This window comes from Diabrotica virgifera, chromosome 7 (genome assembly GCF_917563875.1).
Source record: "Diabrotica virgifera virgifera chromosome 7, PGI_DIABVI_V3a".
Lineage (NCBI taxonomy): Eukaryota > Metazoa > Arthropoda > Insecta > Coleoptera > Chrysomelidae > Diabrotica > Diabrotica virgifera.
In genome coordinates, this window is record NC_065449.1 from 141724778 (window position 1) to 141745366 (window position 20589).

General features: G+C 31.8%; 1 protein-coding gene across 1 annotated transcript in view; it reads left to right on the top strand.

Annotated features, from left to right (window-relative positions):
• Positions 1-20589, top strand: part of LOC114334649 (coatomer subunit gamma) — a 73731-nt gene that overhangs the window by 4046 nt on the left and 49096 nt on the right. The window contains exons 4-5 of the mRNA XM_028284738.2: positions 7663-7876; positions 13418-13547. Coding sequence (XP_028140539.1) covers positions 7663-7876; positions 13418-13547 — 344 coding nt within the window. The remainder of the gene's footprint in view (positions 1-7662; positions 7877-13417; positions 13548-20589) is intronic.

The following is a 20589-nucleotide window of genomic DNA, read 5'->3' on the forward strand; positions in this document are numbered from 1 at the left end:
GTTCAGGTCGAAAACAATAATATGGGATGGCAGCAGGTTAGAAAGAGGTCAAGTCGACGGTTTGTTGTAGGGAGGAATCAGGAGAACTCACAAATTAAAACGGTACCAAAATATGTATCACTGCACGTTACAAGGCTGCAACCAGGGACAAAACCTGCCCAACTTAAGGCATATCTTCAAGCCAACTTTTCTGATGTAAGCTGTGAAGAACATGAGTCTAGACATCCAAGTCTATACTCATCAATAAAAGTAACAATCCGCCAAGAAGACCTTAGAAGAGCTTGGAATAGAGAAGTGTGGCCAAGCGGTGCATTGGTGTCCCATTTTTTTTCAAAAGAGGAGGGTGCCACAAATTCACACGGACCCTCAGGAAGTGGATCAAGTAATAGCTCCAACAGAAACCTAAAGTTTTATTATCAAAATGCCAGAGGATTGAGAACGAAGTGCCACGATTTTTTTGCTGCAGTTGCAGTAGAAAATTATGATTTTATTGCAATAACTGAAAGTTGGCTGACAGAAGGGATAAAGGATAGTGAACTGGTAGATCAACGATATACTGTATTTAGGAAAGACAGGAGTAATAAAAAAACCAGGGGTGGTGGTGTCCTGCTGGCAGTAAAGAAGAAATTTAGGGTCGAACCAGTTCAAATTAATGTAAGTTGTCATATTGAGTGCTTACTACTAAAAGTCAAAATTAAAAATGTATGTTTCTATTTATGTCTTACATATTTGCCCCCTAATACATGTGATGATGATTATGTAAAGTTTTTATCTATTTTTGATGATATTTTGGGTACTAATGTAAATTTTTTGTTGTTAGGTGATTTTAATTTGCCTTTTTATGGTAACAGGGGCTGTGCAAAATGTGATTTGTTAACTAATTTTATTGATATACATAACCTTACCCAACACAACTCAGTGTATAATCATATGCAAAGAAAGTTAGATTTAGTATTTTCAAACATGAATGTCAATAATCTAATAAAATGCAATGTACCACTTGTTAATGAGGACATATATCATCCTTGTCTTGAATTTATGGTCACATTTAATTTTTTAGATTCAACCGAGAATTGTATCAAAAATTCATTTTTCTATGACTATGCAAAGGGTGATTTTCACCTTTTGTATGGCCTCATTCAAGATATGGATTGGACAGAGCTGGAGGGGTGCTTTAATGTGGATGTATGTATGCAGTTGTTTTATGAAAAGCTGTATGCATGTATTGATCAGTCAATACCCAAAAAACAGTCAAGGAATGTATTAAGAATAACAAACAGGTATCCAATCTTCTTTACTTCGGAACTTATATCGAAGATTAAACGTAAGAATCGTCTTCATAGGCAGGTAAATAAATCTGCAAATGCTTTGGCTTTGGATGAATATAAATCATTGAGACGAGAAGTGAAACAGCTTAGTAGAGAAGCATATAGGTGTCACAATATAAATATTGAGAATAATGTACAAACTGACCCTAGTAGTTTTTGGTCCTTTATAAAATCCCGTGGTGTAAATAATAAAATTCCAACAGAGGTCTCTTATAGGGGTGTGGACATAAGTGGCTGTCAGGATATTGCCAATGTTTTTGCAGAATATTTTGGCTCTGTATTTCAAAGATCAAATAGTCTAAATAGTACACTGAATCAAGGGGCTTTTCACTTTTCAAAAGTAACAGTTGAGGATGTTCTCCAAAGCATCAAAAGACTAAAACCAAAAAAAGCCACAGGTAAGGACAGTATACCAGCATACATTTTTAAAGGTTGTGCAGAGGCTCTTTCTGTCCCCCTTACACTAATTTTTAATTTGTCCCTAAAGCAAAGTAAATTTCCAGATAGCTTAAAGCATGCAGTTATAACACCTATATTTAAATCAGGTAATGCTGGTAACATTGAGAACTATAGGCCTATATCTGTCATCAATTCAATTGCTAAGATATTCGAGAATGTGCTTTATAACAATATTTTGAATTACTTTGGAGATAGGTTCTGTCCAGAACAACATGGTTTCTTACCAGGGAAGTCCACTGTGTCAAATTTGTGTGTTTTTACAAGTTTTGCAGCAGAGGCCATAAATAATAAAACTCAGCTGGATGTAATTTTTACCGACTGCACCAAAGCTTTTGATCAGATTGATCACTCTATACTTATTGAAAAGCTAAGCAAATTTGATTTTGATTCAGAAGCATGTATGTTTCTGAGGTCATACCTTTCTGATAGGTTAAATCAAGTCAAAGTAGGGAATAGTTTATCTAAGCCATTTATGTCGACATCAGGGGTACCACAAGGTAGCAACTTGGGTCCTCTTCTGTTCGCTATATTTATTAATGATTTGCCTCACTGTGTGAAGTTTTCGACAAGCCTGCTATTTGCAGATGATTTTAAGATTTTTCGAGAAATTTCAACTCTACAGGACTCTGAGATGCTGCAATGTGATCTGAACTCAGTAAGTCAATGGTTTGATGACAACAAAATGTTTCTAAACACTTCTAAATGTCATGTTTTTACTATCACTCGAAAAACACAATACGTAGAGAACCAATACAAAATTTCTAACACTGTACTTGAAAGAAAGAACACTTGCAAAGATCTTGGAGTAATGTTTCAGCAAAATTTGAGATTTAGTGAACATTATCGGATCATCACTGGAAAGGCATACAGAACTCTTGGCTTCATAATTCGTAATTCAAAATTTTTTAAAAGAACTGAAACTCTAATATCATTATACAATGCACTGGTAAGACCTCACTTGGAGTATGCCTCTATTATATGGGCACCACAAGCCGAATTCAATGTTGATCTGATTGAAAAGGTTCAAAAACGATTCTTGAGGTTTCTTTATGTCAGAAAGTTTGGTATCTATCCCTACATGATTTCCTATAATGCTATGCTAACTTGTTTTAAAGTTCAGCGACTGGATAATAGAAGACATTTTCATTCAGCCCTTTTTATATACTATGTTGTAAATCACATTAAATATAAAGATTGCTTTTTTATAAATAGTATTAAATTTCATGTTCCAAAAACACATTTAAGAATTAATAACAAACGACTGTTCTCAACTAATAAGACTGATTGTTCACCCATAAATAAGATGTTAGAAGAATGTAACCATATGATAATTAACTGTGATATAGACTTTTTTAATTCTTCTGTGAAACAAATAAAAGTTGCTTCTGAAACAAATTTCTAGTATACAAAAGTTGTCGTAAAATTTTATTTAGATGTATTTATTTGTATTTAGATGTAATTATTTGTCTAGACGTATTTGTAGTGTGTTTTTTTTACATGTTCTATTCTGTTTAGGTTTAGTACTTAATATAGGAATGAGTTTTTAGCAGTAGTAAGCACTCTTTTAATGTAATAACAATTATTTTGTGTATTAAAGGAGGTTAAATAAATAAAATAAAAACTTTGAAGTGTGAAAAAAAATTGGTAAATATTACATAGTACTCTTAGTTTTATACCAGGTGTCTACTTACATAGGTATATTTTAACTGCCTATAACTTCTAAACTGCTCAAGATAGAAATATGCGGTTTTCGCTGAAATGTTTTATTTTAGTAAAAGTTTTGTTTGAATGGATTGAATTTTTTATATCGCTTTCAATTACAAAAAAAGGTGGGTTTAAAAAAACCTTGTTGTCTTTTTTTAATGGAACACCCAGTATATTTTTTTGCAAATTGAAAGAACTGTCATTCACCTATCCAGAGATATAAAGTTTTTTGAAATCAGTTGTTAGATGACTGAGTAATTAATTTTTAAAATGAGAGATGCAACGTGGAAATCACAACTAAATAATAATATGATTAAAATAACTAATCAGATTTCCAAATTGCATCTCTCATTTTCAAAATTAATTAATCAGTCATTTGACAACCGATTTTAAAAAACCATTTATTTCTGGATAGGTGAATGACTTCTTTCAATTTATATTATTATTATTTCAAAAAATATACTAGTCGTTTCATTAAAAAAAAGTCAACAACGTTTTTTCAAAAATCCGACATTTTGTTTTCAAAAGCGATATTTAAAATTTAATCCATTCAAACAAAACTTTTACTAAAATAAAACATTTCCGCGAAAACCGCATATTTCTATCTTGAGCCTTTTAGATGGCAGTTAAATTGGAGGAAAATGTAAGTGTACACCCAGTATTATATTATACCAGAAGGGTAAAATAACTATACAAAAATGTTTATTAGTAGTCTGGGCTGATTATCGGAGAATAGGCCATTTTTGGGAAAAGTTATTTACCAGCAATTTTATTGCTGGAATTGAATTATTAGATCCTATATATTAATAATATAGGTATGCAAAGTCCGCAGATAGTGTGCTACTTTTTTTATAAACAAAATGGCGCCCGAAAATCGTGTTTTTTCAATTATTGCTCTATAACTCCGAAGATTTTAACTTTACAACAAAAACACCCAAATAAAAATTCACCCCAATTTAATTCTACATAGAGGCATGTTTTTCCCGATTTGCTCCGACGAAAATTTTTCTCGGAAAATGTGGGTTTTCCCAACAAAATCTTTAATTTTTAAATAAAGTTTTAGATAAGTAATTATCAACCAATATTTAAATAATTTAGTGACTTAAAAGCCTTCTTGGTTTAGATTATAGTTCCAGAAGCTGGTGAAAATTAAACGAATATTTTAGCAACAATTCAATTGTTAATTAATAATTTACGGTCGCAATAATAACCAAAATAATTGTGATACACTGATCAAACTTTGAAATCTTATAAAGATGAGATGCCTATTTAACATTTTGTCGACAAAATATAAATTTTTTATTCTTTTGCATAATCTTTAAATGTTAAAAAAATAGTTATAAACAAATTAACTTTTCTCAGAAAGTTTTTATTATATTATAATTTAAAAAAAATAGCTAAAATGCGCATTTCAAATATCTTGAAAATGAATACTTTAAAACTTTTTTGCAACCATTTGCAAAAAACTTATGAAACAGCAAAGTAAACATAAGATTACTACGGTGTTTATAATTTTTTTTAATTCTTTCAAAGCGTAGAACTGAGTTTAAAGTACAAGCTAATTATTTACAAAAAAATATCGATTATCAGTTTAAGGGTTATATTTTAATTAAAGATTATAAATATATTTTTTTGTAATTTACACGCGCGAAAGTAGACTACAGTACTGTAGCTAAAATTTTCACTCAGAGCGACGACCGGCCGCGCGACGTACACTTTTAATAAATCATGTATGCTGCGTGTCAGTCGCTTCGAGTGAACATTTTAGCTCCGGCTCTGTATCAGGCCTACTTTTGCGCTAAAAATTACAAAAAGTATTTTTAATCTTTGATTAAAATATAACCATTGCACTAATTTTTGACATTCTTTGTGAGTAATTAGATTGTACCACAGACTCACTTTTAAGCTTTGAAACAATTAAAACAAATTATAAACAACGAAGCAATCGTATATTTACTTTGCTGTTTCATAACTTTTTTGCAAATGGTTGGAAATTTTTTTTCATTTTCAAGACCTTTGAAATACGCATTTTAAGTATTTTTTAAAATTAGAATATAATAAACAATTTCTGAGAAATGTTAATTTGTTTATAACAATTTTTTTTAAACATTTAAAGATTATGCAAAAAAATGAAAAATTTATATTTTGTCGACAAAATATTAAATAGGCATCACACCTTTATAATCTTTCTAAGTTTGATCAATGTCTCATGATTATTTTGTTTGTTATTGCGACTGTAAATTGTTAATTAACAATTGAATTGTTGCTAAAATATTCGTTTCATTTTCACCAGCTGCTGAATTTATAATCTCTACGAAGAAAGCTTTTATTTCACCAAGCTATTTAATTATTGATAAATAATTACTGGCCCAAAAAATTTATTTGAAAATTCGAGATTTTGTTGGGAAAACCCACATTTTCCAAGGAAAATTTTCGTCGGAGCAAATCGGGAAAAACATGCCTCTATGTAGAATTAAATTGGAGTGAATTTTTATTTAAGTGTTTTTGGTGTAAAGTTAAAATCTTCGGAGTTATAGAGCAATAATTGAAAAAAATACGATTTGTCGGCGCCATTTTGTTTAGGTATAAAAAAAGTAGCACACTATCTGCGGACTTTGCATACCTATATTAATAATATATAGGATCTTATAATTCGATTCCAGCAATAAAATTGCTGGTAAATAACCTTTCTTTGCACTTTACTAATTAGACCAGCGTATTATAACTATTTTTTTTCTTCTAAATTTAAAGATTATGCAAAAAAAAGAAAAATTTATATTTTGTCGATAAAATATTAAATAAGCATCTCATCTTTATAATCTTTATAAGTTTGATCAATGTATCATGATTATTTTATTTATTATTGCGATCGTAAATTGTTAATTAACAATTGAATTGTTGCTAAAATATTCGTTTAATTTTCACCGGCTTCTGGAATTACAATTTATACCAAGAAAGCTTTGATGTCACTAAGTTATTTAATTATTAATTAATAATTACTTACCTAAAACTTTATTTGAAAATTAGAGTTTTTGTTGGGAATACCCGCATTTTCCGAGGAAAATTTTCGTCGTAGCAAATCGTGAAAAACTTATCTCTATGCAGAATTTAATTGCGGTGAATTTTTATTTGGGTGTTTTTGTTGTAAAGTTAAAATCTTCGGAGTTATAGAGCAATAATTGAAAAAATACAATTTGTCGGCGCCATTTTGTTTATAAAAAAAGTAGCACACTATCTGCGGACTTTGCATACCTATATTATTAATATATAGGATCTTATAATTCGATTTCAGCAATAAAATTGCTGGTAAATAACTTTTCCATGAATTTTGCTAATTAACCCAGAGTATAGGTAAATTATAAAATAATTGCCTTTTATATAGAAATAAGAATACAAAACAATTTATGAGGCATAGTATGAAATACTTTTTCTTCTTTTTTGGCATACCGTTTTGCACTGAGCTTACCCTCATACCCTCTTACTTCATCTTCCTCTTGCACCGAGCCATATACTTTTCTCAGTATCTTTGTTTCCATCTCATTATAATTCTTTGTTTATCTGTTAATAGTCTTCCGTTCTTGTCTTTGCATATCGTCAATTTTGGTCTAAATGACTTAGTGCTTTCTTTTATTAGAATTTTCTGCTCTCGTGTCATTCTTCTACATATTCTAGTCGCTTGTACTCTCTTTTCGTTAAAAATTTTTCCTTCTAATTCTTGTTTTCTTTGAAGCTGGTTAAGCCCAACTTGCCTTTTTCGTCTACTGCAGTTCTGCATTCATATCATACCATTCCACATTTCTTTGCCTTCTGGCTTTTCTGACAGTTCCATCTTCAGATTCTGTTATTATTTTGATTACAAATCACATTCAATGTATGATATAATTTTCTTTTATATGATCCAATGAACATGGGAGTATAATTTGTTTAATGGCATGTCTGTGAATTATATGTGATCATTAAATTTTTTTTAGAAAAACGCTGATTTTACTTTTATATTTAGTGATAATAAAAATCAATATTTAAAGCGGCTTCTGAAATTTCCTAAACATATCGAATTTCATATTCTAAACATTGATACCGCCACTTTGTTGTGCATTCTGACGGATTTCCATTTCGACTATACTTTGCAAGACAGCTTTGAAAATTACATATTTTTATAATTTTGTTGTAGACATGTACAGAGCAGCTGCTATAAGAGCATTATGCAGTATTACTGATGCTACTATGCTTCAAGCTATAGAACGTTATATGAAGCAAGCTATTGTAGATAGAAACGCAGCTGTCAGTTCAGCAGCACTAATTAGTTCATTACATATGAGCAAATTAGCTCCAGATGTAGTAAAAAGATGGGTAAATGAAGCTCAGGAAGCAGTAAATAGTGATAAGTAAGTATTCAAATTGATTTATCTTTCACCACTTTTGAACACTTTCAAGTCCACCGACACGGCTCCCGTGTTCACACTGTTATCAGTCAGGTGCCACTGACACCTGTTGGTGCTACATGCTACATAAAAAGTAAAGATGGTGCTACCATGTTTACTTTTCAACAATTTTCCAATGACTGTATAAATGGGCACATAGACAAATATCTGATGTTGGCTCAGAGCTGAAAGTGTTAATAATATTGAAACTAAGTAGAAATAAATAGACAATTAACATGCTCATCTTCAGGATTTTGAACTAATAGAATAGAATTAGCTTAAATTGCAGAAATATTTAGTCTGATGACGACAGTTTGACAGATGATGTTATGATAGTATTTATTTATGATAGCTTTTTTGTCATATATTATTCTTAAAATATGATAAACTTTGTTATTTCAAATAGATTACTTTGTATATTTTTCTTTTTGAAATCATTAAAAAACACTGAATATTTTTTATTTAGTATACCTATCCGTTTTACTATGTATTGTTTTATATGGTTTTGTAGAATTGTCCTCTAATTCACTCAATGTAAATGCTTTAGACTTTAGACTATTTCCTATGGGATGACATGTAAACACTTTATAAAATAAAACCTGCCAATATTCAGGAATGAAAGATAGGATTACCACAGGTAAGAAGAATTGAGCAGTCAGGCATGTTGCAACATGTATTGCAAAGTTGTTGTATCAAAATAAACAGATAATTAATATGCTGTAACTGTTTTTGTTTTATATTTCCTGAAGCTGTTTTATATTCTCTTGACACTACACGAATATCTTAAGATTTGTCTTCAGTTCTTGCAGGTTTTCGCCGCTATGATTTTGATAGACTGTTTACTGTACTAAATTTGTTAACCCTAGAAAGGTGGACTATTATTTACTGGCGGTTTAGGTGGACTTTCGTCTTTTTTTACGACATCTAGCAAAAAATTGGAAAAGAAATACAAATGTAATTATAAACACATTTATTTCAAAAAATTAGAAAAAATGTATGTCTTAGCACTCTTAGTAAGTGCCACAGAGTGGATGTACATTATTTCTTAGCACATATTGTACTTATACTACCTCAGTGCTTACCACATATAAGGTAATGACATTTGGTTGCAATATGTAGTAGTCAAGCACCTCTTTTTACCTGGACAATAAAATTATACTTTACTTTTCTTTTCTTCAGGTAATCGATGTTCAATTTCTTCCCAAATTTTGAGGGCAGGCCTAACTGTACTCAAAACTGAAAGGGGGACTATCGTAAAATTTATAATGTGCCTCAAAAAATCTGATTCGCAAATACAGTAATAAAGAAGCACACGCATCCCCGTTAAATCAAGACTAAATAAACAACTGCTGAGGAGTGTATGGGCGTTAAGTCATTCAATTGCACCTGAACTGCAATGAAAACTGAGGGGCGTGATCAAATTTACGAGTGTTCACTTTTCTAGGGTTAAACAATTTTTTTTACTAAAGTACTGACAGTAGCCTTATTATGAGATTTCTGGTAAGATATAAATTATTGAATATTGTTCAAAGTAAACAAGTGTATTGAATGGTAGCCATATTAGTGTATTATTTTAACTTCGACACATATACATATTATAAATTTAGCTATAACTACAAAATTGTTGCATTTATGTATAGGGAAATATTACAAGAAAAATATTCAAAAGGATTTCAGAAAGAAAATACATGGAGATCCATTAGATATAAAAAACGCTCATTATATTTCCAGAAAAACTGAAAATTTGACAACAGTTTAAATAGTTTAATAAGGTTGACTGTATTACGAAACCCTTTGGAAACCAAAATTTATATAAATATTAGAAACTTATTCTACACTCATGGACAAAAATATCGAATATTTTGAGAAGGAGAGAGAGAATTATGCTTTATTGATACAATGTACCAAAAGACCATCGACCGAAGTCTTTCAGCCAATATATTTTGATATTATCATGTGAAGTGAAATTTTTTGTGCTTCAATCCTAAGACCTTCCAGTGTCTCAGGTTTAGGATTAATTTTCTGAATGCATTGTTTTAATTAAAGTGTAGTAGAAATGCTCGATCAGATATTTAACTCTGATATAGGCTATATGGTGACCAATATATTTTTTAAATTGAATCTCATCAAGGTAAGTATTAACTATTCTAGCGACATGAAGATGTGCATTAGCGCGAATCTGTCATATCCAATATGGCTAGCAAATGACAAAACATGATCCTCTAAAATGTTTTTAATGTACATGTCAGCTGTCGTTGACCCAATCACCTCCACAAGTTCAGTATGCCATTTTCAAGAAATACCATTCCATAGCACTATGCTGCCGCCTATAAAATTAACGCTTTTGCATGAGGTTACAACTGACATACTATTCACCAACTCTTCTGTAGACGAAGTTTTGTCAATCTTGATTCCATATGGTGAATGGTATGCCAGCTGTAACCTCATACAGAGCGTTACTTTAGGTGGTGGCGGCATAGTGCTATGGAATGGTATTCTTGAAAAAGACATACTGAACCTGTGGAGGGGATTGGGTGAATGACAGCTGACATAAACATTTTAGGAGATGATGTCTTACCATTTGCCGACCTTATTGGATTGGACTATTAGAATAGTGAATACTTACCTTGATGAGATTCAACTTAAAAGATTATATTGGCCACAATATAGCCCATATCAGATTTAATTTCGATCGAGCATTTATGTGATACTTAAAACATCGCATTGGGAAAAGAAATCCTACCCTTATGATCCTGGGAGGGCTAAGGATTGCAGCCTAAAATCTTTCACTCCACATTATAATTTCAAAATATTCGATATTTTTGTCCAAGAGTGTAGAAAATTAAGGTGTTACATATAGTCCTGTCGCCAGGGGCGGTACAACGGCCTCCTTTATTCAGATGAACTTCCAAGTTTTTTTATGTATTTTGACCCGTAGAACACGAATTTTTTGGGTAACAGTTGATCTGGATGTCGATAAGATTGTTATAAACAAAGAACTTAAGGAATTACATAACAGCGATTTTTCGCAAAACAAAAAAATTTTTTGTATTTTTTGTGTGATTCTAAGCAAAAAATGTTCTCACAAGTTTTTTCGTAGGATGCATAGTTTTCGAGATAAACACGGTTGAACTTTCAAAAAATCGAAAAATTGCAATTTTTGAACCAGAATAACTGGTGAATAAATAATAAAATAGCAATTCTGCTTACCGCATTTGAAAGTTTAAGTCAAATTCTATCGGTTTTGATTATTCGCATTGCTAAAAATTAATTTTTTTATTGTTAAACAAAGCTATAAACATATAGTGCTTAAGTGATGTTTTCAATGCAACTCTCATTTAAAATTGAACGAGTAGGCGCGCATACAAACAGGCAATATCTACCTATCTACATTAAAACGCATGCATTGGGCACTATTTGTTTATAGCTTTGTTTAACAATAAAAAATGAATCTTTAGCAATGCAAATAATCAAAACCGATAGAATTTGACTTGCACTTTCAAATGAGGTAAGCAGAATTGCTATTTTATTTTTTAATCAAAAGTTATCCGAGTTCAAAAATTGCAATTTTTCGATTTTTTAAAAGTTCAACCGCGTTTATCTCGAAAACTGGGCATCCTACGAAAAAACTTGTAGGAGCATTTTTTGCTTAGAATGGCCCAAAAAAATGTTTTGTTTTGCGAAAAATCGCTGTTGTGTAATTCCTCAAGTTCTTTGTTTATAACAATCTTATCGACATCCGGATCAACTGTTACCCAAAAAATTCGTGTTCTACGGGTCAAAATACATAAAAAACTTGGGTAAGTCCATCTGAATAAAGGAGGCCGTTGTACCCCCCCTGCAGCGGCGGCCGGCCAGGTGAAGTAGGTGAAGGTGATCTTCACCAAAAAATATAATCAAATTGAGACAAAAAAAAAAATAAAAAAATATAAGTAGCATTATTATATCTAAATCCTGAAATTAATTACAAACCTATTTTTTTTAATTACTCCAAAAATTAAAAATGAATTTTAATATGTAATTCAAAAAGAATTTCAATATGTAATCCAAAAATTAAAACTGTAGGTCCTTGACGGTCAGATACTGGCCTGTGTCATTTGACCTCTATGACTCGAGCAGAGTTAGATGAAGACGAAGATGAAATTTCGGTTCTCGGCTGCACAAGCGTCAACGGTTGTCATGGCAACGTGACGTCATCATATCGGCACTGGTAGTACCCAAATTAGCAAGTGCAGATGAATTTAAAAATAACTCCGCCGTATTCACCTAGTAAAATTTTAGTTGGATGCGTGCTATGATGGGCAGTATTCGTTTTTTTTTCGGAATATGGAAGACCGAAAATCAGTTCAGCTGTCTAAAGGCTTTTTATGAGATTTAAATGATTTTGAGTTTACATTTTTAGCAGTTTTTATCGACATTTTTCATATTATAACAGATATTTTATATGACTTTCTTAAAAAAAAACGTACTTGATAAAAAGGACTCGTCAATTAATACGTGATAAAAGAAGCGAATAATTTTTTAATTCTGTTTTTGACAAAGCAAGCAGAATGACCGTTATTAATACTTTAAAAAGATCTATAGGTGTGATGAAGGTATGAGTACGAATGCAAATTCTACCCAATTTTTTTATTTAATATATATGTATATTTTAATGGAAATGGATGTACATTTTCAGGATTGTGATGAATTAAAATTCTTTGTGAATTGTGATTGTGATGAATAAGCTTAGCAGATACAACAAAGTTTGGGTCATACAGTTTGATCATTCCTTCCGACGCTTTTCAAAATTTATTTTGAGTTTTTGGCAAATATTTACTAAAATTCAAAAACTTAAAAGAGAGCTCTGCCTTTTTTATGCTGACGGAAATTAAAAAAATGGTAATTTGCAAAAAATGGTTATAAAATTACAACCAATTAAAGACATTGTTACAGAAGCCTATAATTTGTTTTGTTTAATTCTGACAATTCCATCGAATACCGTATCTGTAGAAAGAGAAGTTTTTCATGCTTAAAAAGGCTAAAAACTTTTAGTTTGACTGTTATCGCACTCATAGAGAACTATTATATAAACTTATGCACAAGCATCCTTTCTACGAAGATATCATTGATAGATTTGCTTCCATAAACGATCAAAGACTCGACTTGATTTATAAAAATTAATTGAGTCAGTTTTATTAATCTATCTAATACATACTGCTTTTTTGTTTAAGTAGCTCTTCATCCTCGTCTCTAATATAAGTGCCATAAAAAAGTTTTCAAGTTGTTAGGGCCCTAAACTCTAAACATTTTTTAAAGAATTTTTAATGAGATTTGGGCGCGTCATAGGTATAAGTATACCGAAATTTCTTTTGGGTCCGGTAGACTTTCCTCATCTTCACCACTTTTTTAGGCCACGAGCCGCCGCTGCCCCCCTGGCGACAGGACTAATACTTAAAACTCAGTCTGTATTCTGTATATTGATCACATAAATAGTATGATTAATTCTTACTTGAATTATTTTAGTGCAATGGTACAGTATCACGCATTAGGTCTTCTATACCATATTAGGAAGACTGATAAGCTAGCAGTGACAAAATTGATTTCCAAGCTGAATTCAATGGGTTTAAAGAGCCCTTATGCTTTGTGTATGTTGGTAAGTAATAATCACAACTCTCTGATGGTTTAGTTTCATAAGACAAATTTCATAATACAAATACAACTTGCATGATTTGCCTATCAAAAGGTTTTGAGGATCAGTTTCTCTTTTGCCGTTACTAATTAAGTGATGTGTTTTGTATTAAACGCCCACGTGATTTTTTTTAATTTATTGTAAAAATTGGATGTCATGCAAAGCTTGGTGTGGAATCACAGTTTCTTAATATTAAAAGAGGAGTACGGCAGGGATGCCTCTTGTCACCCCTGCTTTTCAAGGTTTACTCCGAAAGAATTTTTAGAAATGCACTTTCTGAAAAACAAGAAGGAATAATTGTGAACGGTGAAGTCATCAATAATTTGCGATATGCGGACGATACAGTACTCCTAGCTTCTAATCAAGAAGATCTGCAAACACTACTTGAAAGTGTCGTTGAGAGTTGTAGGGAGGCATGCCTGGATCTGAACATACGGAAAACCAAAATACTCGTAAAAGGTAAACAACAGAATATAAATCCGTCTATATTCGCCGTGCGCAAGTACTTGGAGGGGAAACGATCGTGTGCGAATAGGAGAAATCTTGCAACTTTCTTAAATAATTCATTGTCAATTGAAATTGTCAAATTGAAGTATATTTCATATCTACTGTCAATGAAGAAGAAAAATTATATGTTGCTCCACAATATTGATATGATATGCAATTATTATATAAAAGTAAATTTAATTAATTGTAGTTTGCTTGTAGTAGTGCATTTTAATAATAATTAATTTTATTTACATACAATTGTTTTTCTATTCTATTAGCCTTGCGACATCCAATATTGGACATAGGCCTCCCCTTCGCTCCTCCATCTTTCTCTATCCTGAGCCATGTGCATCCATTTTGAGCCTGCTTGGTGTTTTAGGTCATCTACCCATCTCATCTGTGGTCTTCCTCTCTTTCGTTTAAATGTCCATGGTCTCCACTCTGTAATAATTTTATTTCATCTTTCGTCTTTTTGTCTAATCGTATGACCGGCGAATTTCCATTTTAGTTTAGCTGTTTGGCGAGTAGCATCTTTAACTTTTGTGATATTTCTTACCCAGGAATTCCTTTTTCTATCTGACAGTCTTACGTTGATCATTTGTCTTTCCACTGCTCTTTGTGTTTTCGCAATTCTGTCCATATTCGCTTTTGTGAACGTCCATGTTTGACATCCATACGTAAGGACCGGAAGAATACATTGGTCGTAGATTTTCGTTTTTAGATATTGAGGGTGTTTTAATATGAAGCTGAGCTTACCAAACGAGGCCCACTCTAACTTCGTTCGTCTCTCTATTTCTGCTGTTTGGCTGTCTCTATTCAATTTTATTATTTGTCCCAAGTATATGTATTCATGCACTTCCTCTATTTGGTTTTGTTTAACTACGATTTTTAACTCATCCTCTTGATTTGTTATCACTTTTGCTTTGCTGTAGTTCATATTTAATCCAACTTTACTGGCTTCGTGGTCTAGTTGTTGTATCATTATTTGTAGTTGTTCCTTGTCGCATTATCCTTGTATCATTATTTGTAGCGATAATGACGATATCGTCTGCGTATCTTAGGTGATTTAAGTATTGGCCGTTAATGATGATTCCATATTCTTCCCATTGTAATGTCTTGAAAATGTCTTCTAGAGCTTGGTTGAAGAGCTTCGGCGAAATCGTATCTCCCTGTCTAACGCCCCTTTTGATAGGTATGGGGTGTGTATTCTGTTCAAGTTGGATCGTAGTTGTGGCCTTACTGTATATATTAGAGATTAGTTCTGTATACCTGTAATCTACTCTGCTATTGTGTAGTGATTGTTTCACTGCCCAGTGTTCTATGGAGTCGAATGCCTTTTCAAAATCTATAAATGCCATATACATGGGTATTTGGTATTCATTTATTTTCTCAATAAGTAACTTCATTGTCAGTAGGTGATCACATGTACTGTAACCTTTTCTGAATCCTGCCTGTTCTTTGGTCTGATAATTGTTGAATTTAGGGGTTAGTCTGTTGGTTAATATTTTAGTTAACAATTTATACATAACATTAAGCAAGGTAATCGGTCTATAATATTTCAGATTTTTTTTGTCTCCTTTTTTAAACAATAATAGGGTGATTGCTTCATTCTAATTACTGGGTATGCTTCGTGTACTTAGTATTTTGTTCAATAATATATATAAGACTTCCCTTGTAATTTTTCCGCCATTTTTAATCATCTCCACTGTAATGCCGTCTCTTCCTGGTGATTTATTATTTTTCATTTCTCTCGGGGCTTTCTTTATTTCTGATTTGCTAATCTCTGGTTGTAGGTCAGAGTTAGTTTTCAATTTTTGAAGAGTTTCTTGTGTCGGTGGTTGCTTTTCTTGATATAAGTCTAGACAAGAACTCATAGGAGACAAGAACTAGCTTATGAAAACTCAACGAAACAAAACCCTAAAACTAAACGTCTGCACATACAATGCAAGATCTCTAAATGGAGACGAAAAAATTTTTGAGCTACAAGAAGTATAACCTGCCAAAGCAAGATATTTCTACTATCGTCAGATTAAAAACTCGACACGGAAAATATGAGGCACATCTGCACAAATTAGGAATAGTTAATTCATCATTCTGTTTTTGTGATAATGTTTCGATTAGAGATTTGAACCATATTTTCTTTGAATGCAAAATTAACGAGAGATATATAAATCAATTGTATTACAATTTACGACAAACACAAGTTCATTTTCCAATTAGTATAGAATATCTACTAAGTTGTCATAAAATGGAAATATTTAAATTACTCATAAACTACTTGAAAGAAACAAATATAGTCATTTGAGTCAGATAGGTGGGAATATAACAAAACTAATAAATTGAGGTAAAAATAAAATAAAAATCTGTGGCTAACGGACCCGCATCCAAGCCATTTTTTCACACACACACACACACACACACACACACACACACACACACACACACACACACACAAAATGGGATATACTGGGCCTTGCAGAAGTAAGAAGAAAAGGTGAAGAGAGAATACAGCTGAAATCAGGAAACATACTCTATTACAAAAGTAACGAAGACAACAATCACAACGGAGTTGGCTTCATGGTGAACAAAAGGATTGGCAAATATGTAAGCACATTTAGAGGAATTTCAGACCGCGTAACATACATGATAATGAAAATGAAAAGAACGTCACTAAAGATAGTACAGATATATGCACCTACCTCAACCTATCCAGAAGAAGATATTGAAGCATTTTACGAAGACGTGACAATAGCCATGGAAGAACGTAAAACGAGAATAACACTAATTATCGGAGATTTTAATGCAAAATTAGGAATAAAGCAGGGTGAAGAAGAAACAAGGATAGGAAATTTCAGATATGGGTCGAGAAATAATAGAGGAGATACCTTAATGAACTACCTGGAAGAGAGGAAATTATATGCTATGAACTCGTTCTTCAATAAGAGACCGCAACGAAAATGGACATGGATCAGTCCTAATGGTCAAGTAAAAAATGAAATAGACTACATACTTTCATCGGAAAAGTCTGTTGTACAAGAAGTAACCGTTCTTAACCATTTTACAACTGGTAGTGACCATAGATTAGTTAGAGCGAACCTAAGCATTAATGGGCAACTTGAAATGAAAAAGAGAACACAAAATTTAGATATGGAAAAATTAAGGGAAAATAAACAAGAGTATAAAGAGAAAATAAAAAACATCATGCCCGATAAAAATCAACTCGTAAATAAAGGAGTCGACGAAATCAATAACATTCTAACACAAACATTACTGAAAGCCGGGAAAGAAGTGGCACCCATGAGAAAGAAAAGACAAGAATGGATCTCACATGAAATAAAAACATTAATGGAAAAACGGAGAACACTAGCTCAACAAAACAAGAGATCAACAGCAGAGTATTCGAAGATAAACCAAAGCATCAAGAAAAAGATAAAAGAAGAGAAAAGAAAAAAACAAGAAGAACAAGTTGAAAAAGTTATTCAACAAAACAAGAATATGAAGTGCTTACGACCAAAACTGGGAAAAACAGAAATAAATGCCATCAAAAATACTCAGGGAGAAGAGACCAACGATATACATGAAATATTAGCAATAACACAACAGTATACAATTGTTTACCTTTTAATAACATAACCGTAATATCACTTTTTCTTCTTATAATTTTTTTGGGCTATGGCCTTGACAATTGTCCAGTAACCAGGACCAATGTTATTGGTCAATATAATTAAAAGTGCGAAAAATGCTGCCGAGCTATGAAACCAGGTGTCGCTTTTCCGAACTTGCACGGTCCCAATATGTAAATAATACCAAACTTGAGCCAGTTGATAAAATCGTTTACCGTAGAGAGCAATTAAATTATAATGCAGAAAGTCACGGAGAAATTAAATCTAGGATAGAGCAGGCCAGAGCCGCTTTTAGAAGAATGTCCAAGGTGTTATGTAACAGAGACCTAAAATTGGCATTGAGGATCCACCTACTTCGCTGCTACGTGTTCTCGGTCTTACTTTATGGTGTCGAGTCCTGGACTGTGAATGAAATCGATCTGAATCGCCTTGAGGCTTTCGAAATGTGGTGCTATAGAAGAATTTTAAAAGTTTCCTGGGTGGAGAAGATTCAAAACTCCACAATACTAGAACGTCTCAGCAAGACTATTAGTCCAGAGAAATAAGGTTTTTGTCGGGACACTTGAGCAGCCAGATTGAAAATGGATTTTTTGGGTACTATATACCTAATTCATTATAAATACAAAAATGCCCGTCACAGTTCGGACGAGAAACTTAGTTATTAACAAATAAGGGTCAAAAATGGCAGTTTTTTCGTTTAAATCGCTACAGGTAAAAATAGGGTAATTAAATATCTTTTGGTAATATTCTTCTTTTTGTAGATGAGCCAAGGTTTAAAATGTCACTTTTTGAATTTTGGTCCGATCCTTTTTTGTTTCGGAAAGTGCAAAATAAGACTAAAATTTCAAAAATAAAAAATGTGCTATGACTTTTGCGAAAATGGCCTTAAGACTTTCATATTGCACGAAAAGTTGAGTCAAACATTCCATATAATTCACAAAAATTTTTAAGACGATTCATCAATTAGTTTAAATTTTATTCAATTTGTATATCGCAAAGAGCTTTTTTTTCGCAATGTTATTGTTCAGAAAATAATAATGACATAGCAATTCTGTGGAATCCACATGCAAGAATAATAGTTGTATTTTTAAAGTATTGAAAAAAATCATTAAAAAGTCGTTTTTATCACTCCGAAAAAAGTTTAGTAAAATAGAGTCTTTTTGGCTTCTAAACAATTTGAATAACTTTGTTAATATTGACTATAGAGTAAATCTACTTTAGGATTTCAAACGCTGATATTTTTATACGAATTTTCAAAAAAAACTATTTGCCTAGGTTAATTAGGTTCAAAGTTAGCCACTTTTATTATTTAATTCGCAGTTACTTCTATGTATATCAAATTCTCCTGTAACAGTGTTAGTTACCATACTACTCCGAAACGGCTTGGCCGATTTTTATAAAATTTTACACTTTTATCCTGTAGGACGTTGAAGAGATTTTAATCTATTTTTTATACCCATAAGTTATAAGGGGGGTTGTCCCCCTGACATTTTTTTTAATTTTGTGGACAAAATTATCTACCTTAATTTTATATGATGTAGAATTAATAAATACATAAAACTCTTAATTTTCACTATTTTACCACCAACCCCTATTTATTAATAGCCATCTCTATATACATATTTACATCTATAAAATTCTCCTGTCACAGTGTTAGTTTCCATACTCCTCCGAGACCGATTGACCGATTTTTATGAAATTATATATGTATATTCGGTAGGTCTTAGAATCGGTTGTAATCTATTTTTCATATCCCTGAGTGATAAGGGGACTTCCCCCTAACATTTTGTAATGTTAGGTGGGGTTGTGTGTACATAACGTACTCTATAAGACTACGAGTACATACAAATTTAAAAAAATATGATCGAAATCCATCAACAAGTTCCAGCGATATTAAGCGCAGCATATGTTTGCAGAATCAGTTTCATTTTTTGAGTGCACGTATTTTAGTAATTGAGGTTCAAAATTTACTCAAACTTTTACACATAACTTATATATCTTCAACTTCAAAATGGCTCTAGTTAGGTTGCTTAATTGTTATAAACAAAGTAGCCGTTAATTAAATAAAAACAGTGGCTAACTTTGACCGTAATTAACCTAGGCGAAAAGTTTTTCTTTAAAAATTCGTATAAAAATACCAGTTTTTCAAATTCTATTGTAGTTTTAGCCTACAGTCAATATTAACAAAGTTATTCAATTTGTTTATAAGCTAAAAATTACTCTATTTTTGTAAAATGTTTTCTGAGTGATAAAAATGACTTTAATGATTTGTTTAAATGCGTTGAAAATATGACTATTCTTCTTTCACGTTGTTTTCACAGAATTGCTGTATCATTATTATTTTCTGAAAAATAACATTGCGAAAAAAAAAAGCTCTTTGGGATAAACAAACTGAATAAAATTTAAACTAATTGACACATCGTCTTAAATTTTTTTGTGCATTGTATGGACTGTTTGACTCAACTTTTCATGCAATATGAAAGTCCTAAATTCATTTTCGCAAAGGTTATAGCAAATTTTTTATTTTCGAAATTTTAGTTTTATTTTGCAATATCCGAAGCAACAAATAATCGGACCAAAATTCAAAAAACGCTATTTTAAACCTTGGCTCATCTACTAAAAGAAAAATATTATAAATAAGACATTTAGTTACCCCATTTTTACCTGTAGCGATTTAAACGAAAAAACTCTCATTTTTGACCTTCATTTGTCAATAACTAAATTTCTCGTCCAAACTGTGACGGGAATTTTTGTATTTATAATGTATTAGGTATATAGTACCTAAAAAACCCATTTGCAACCTGGCTGGTCAAGTGTCCCGAACATGGTATATTTTTGCCTTATTTCCTTGGTGTTATTGAGATTATAAATGAGTGGCAGTGAATAAAATTACG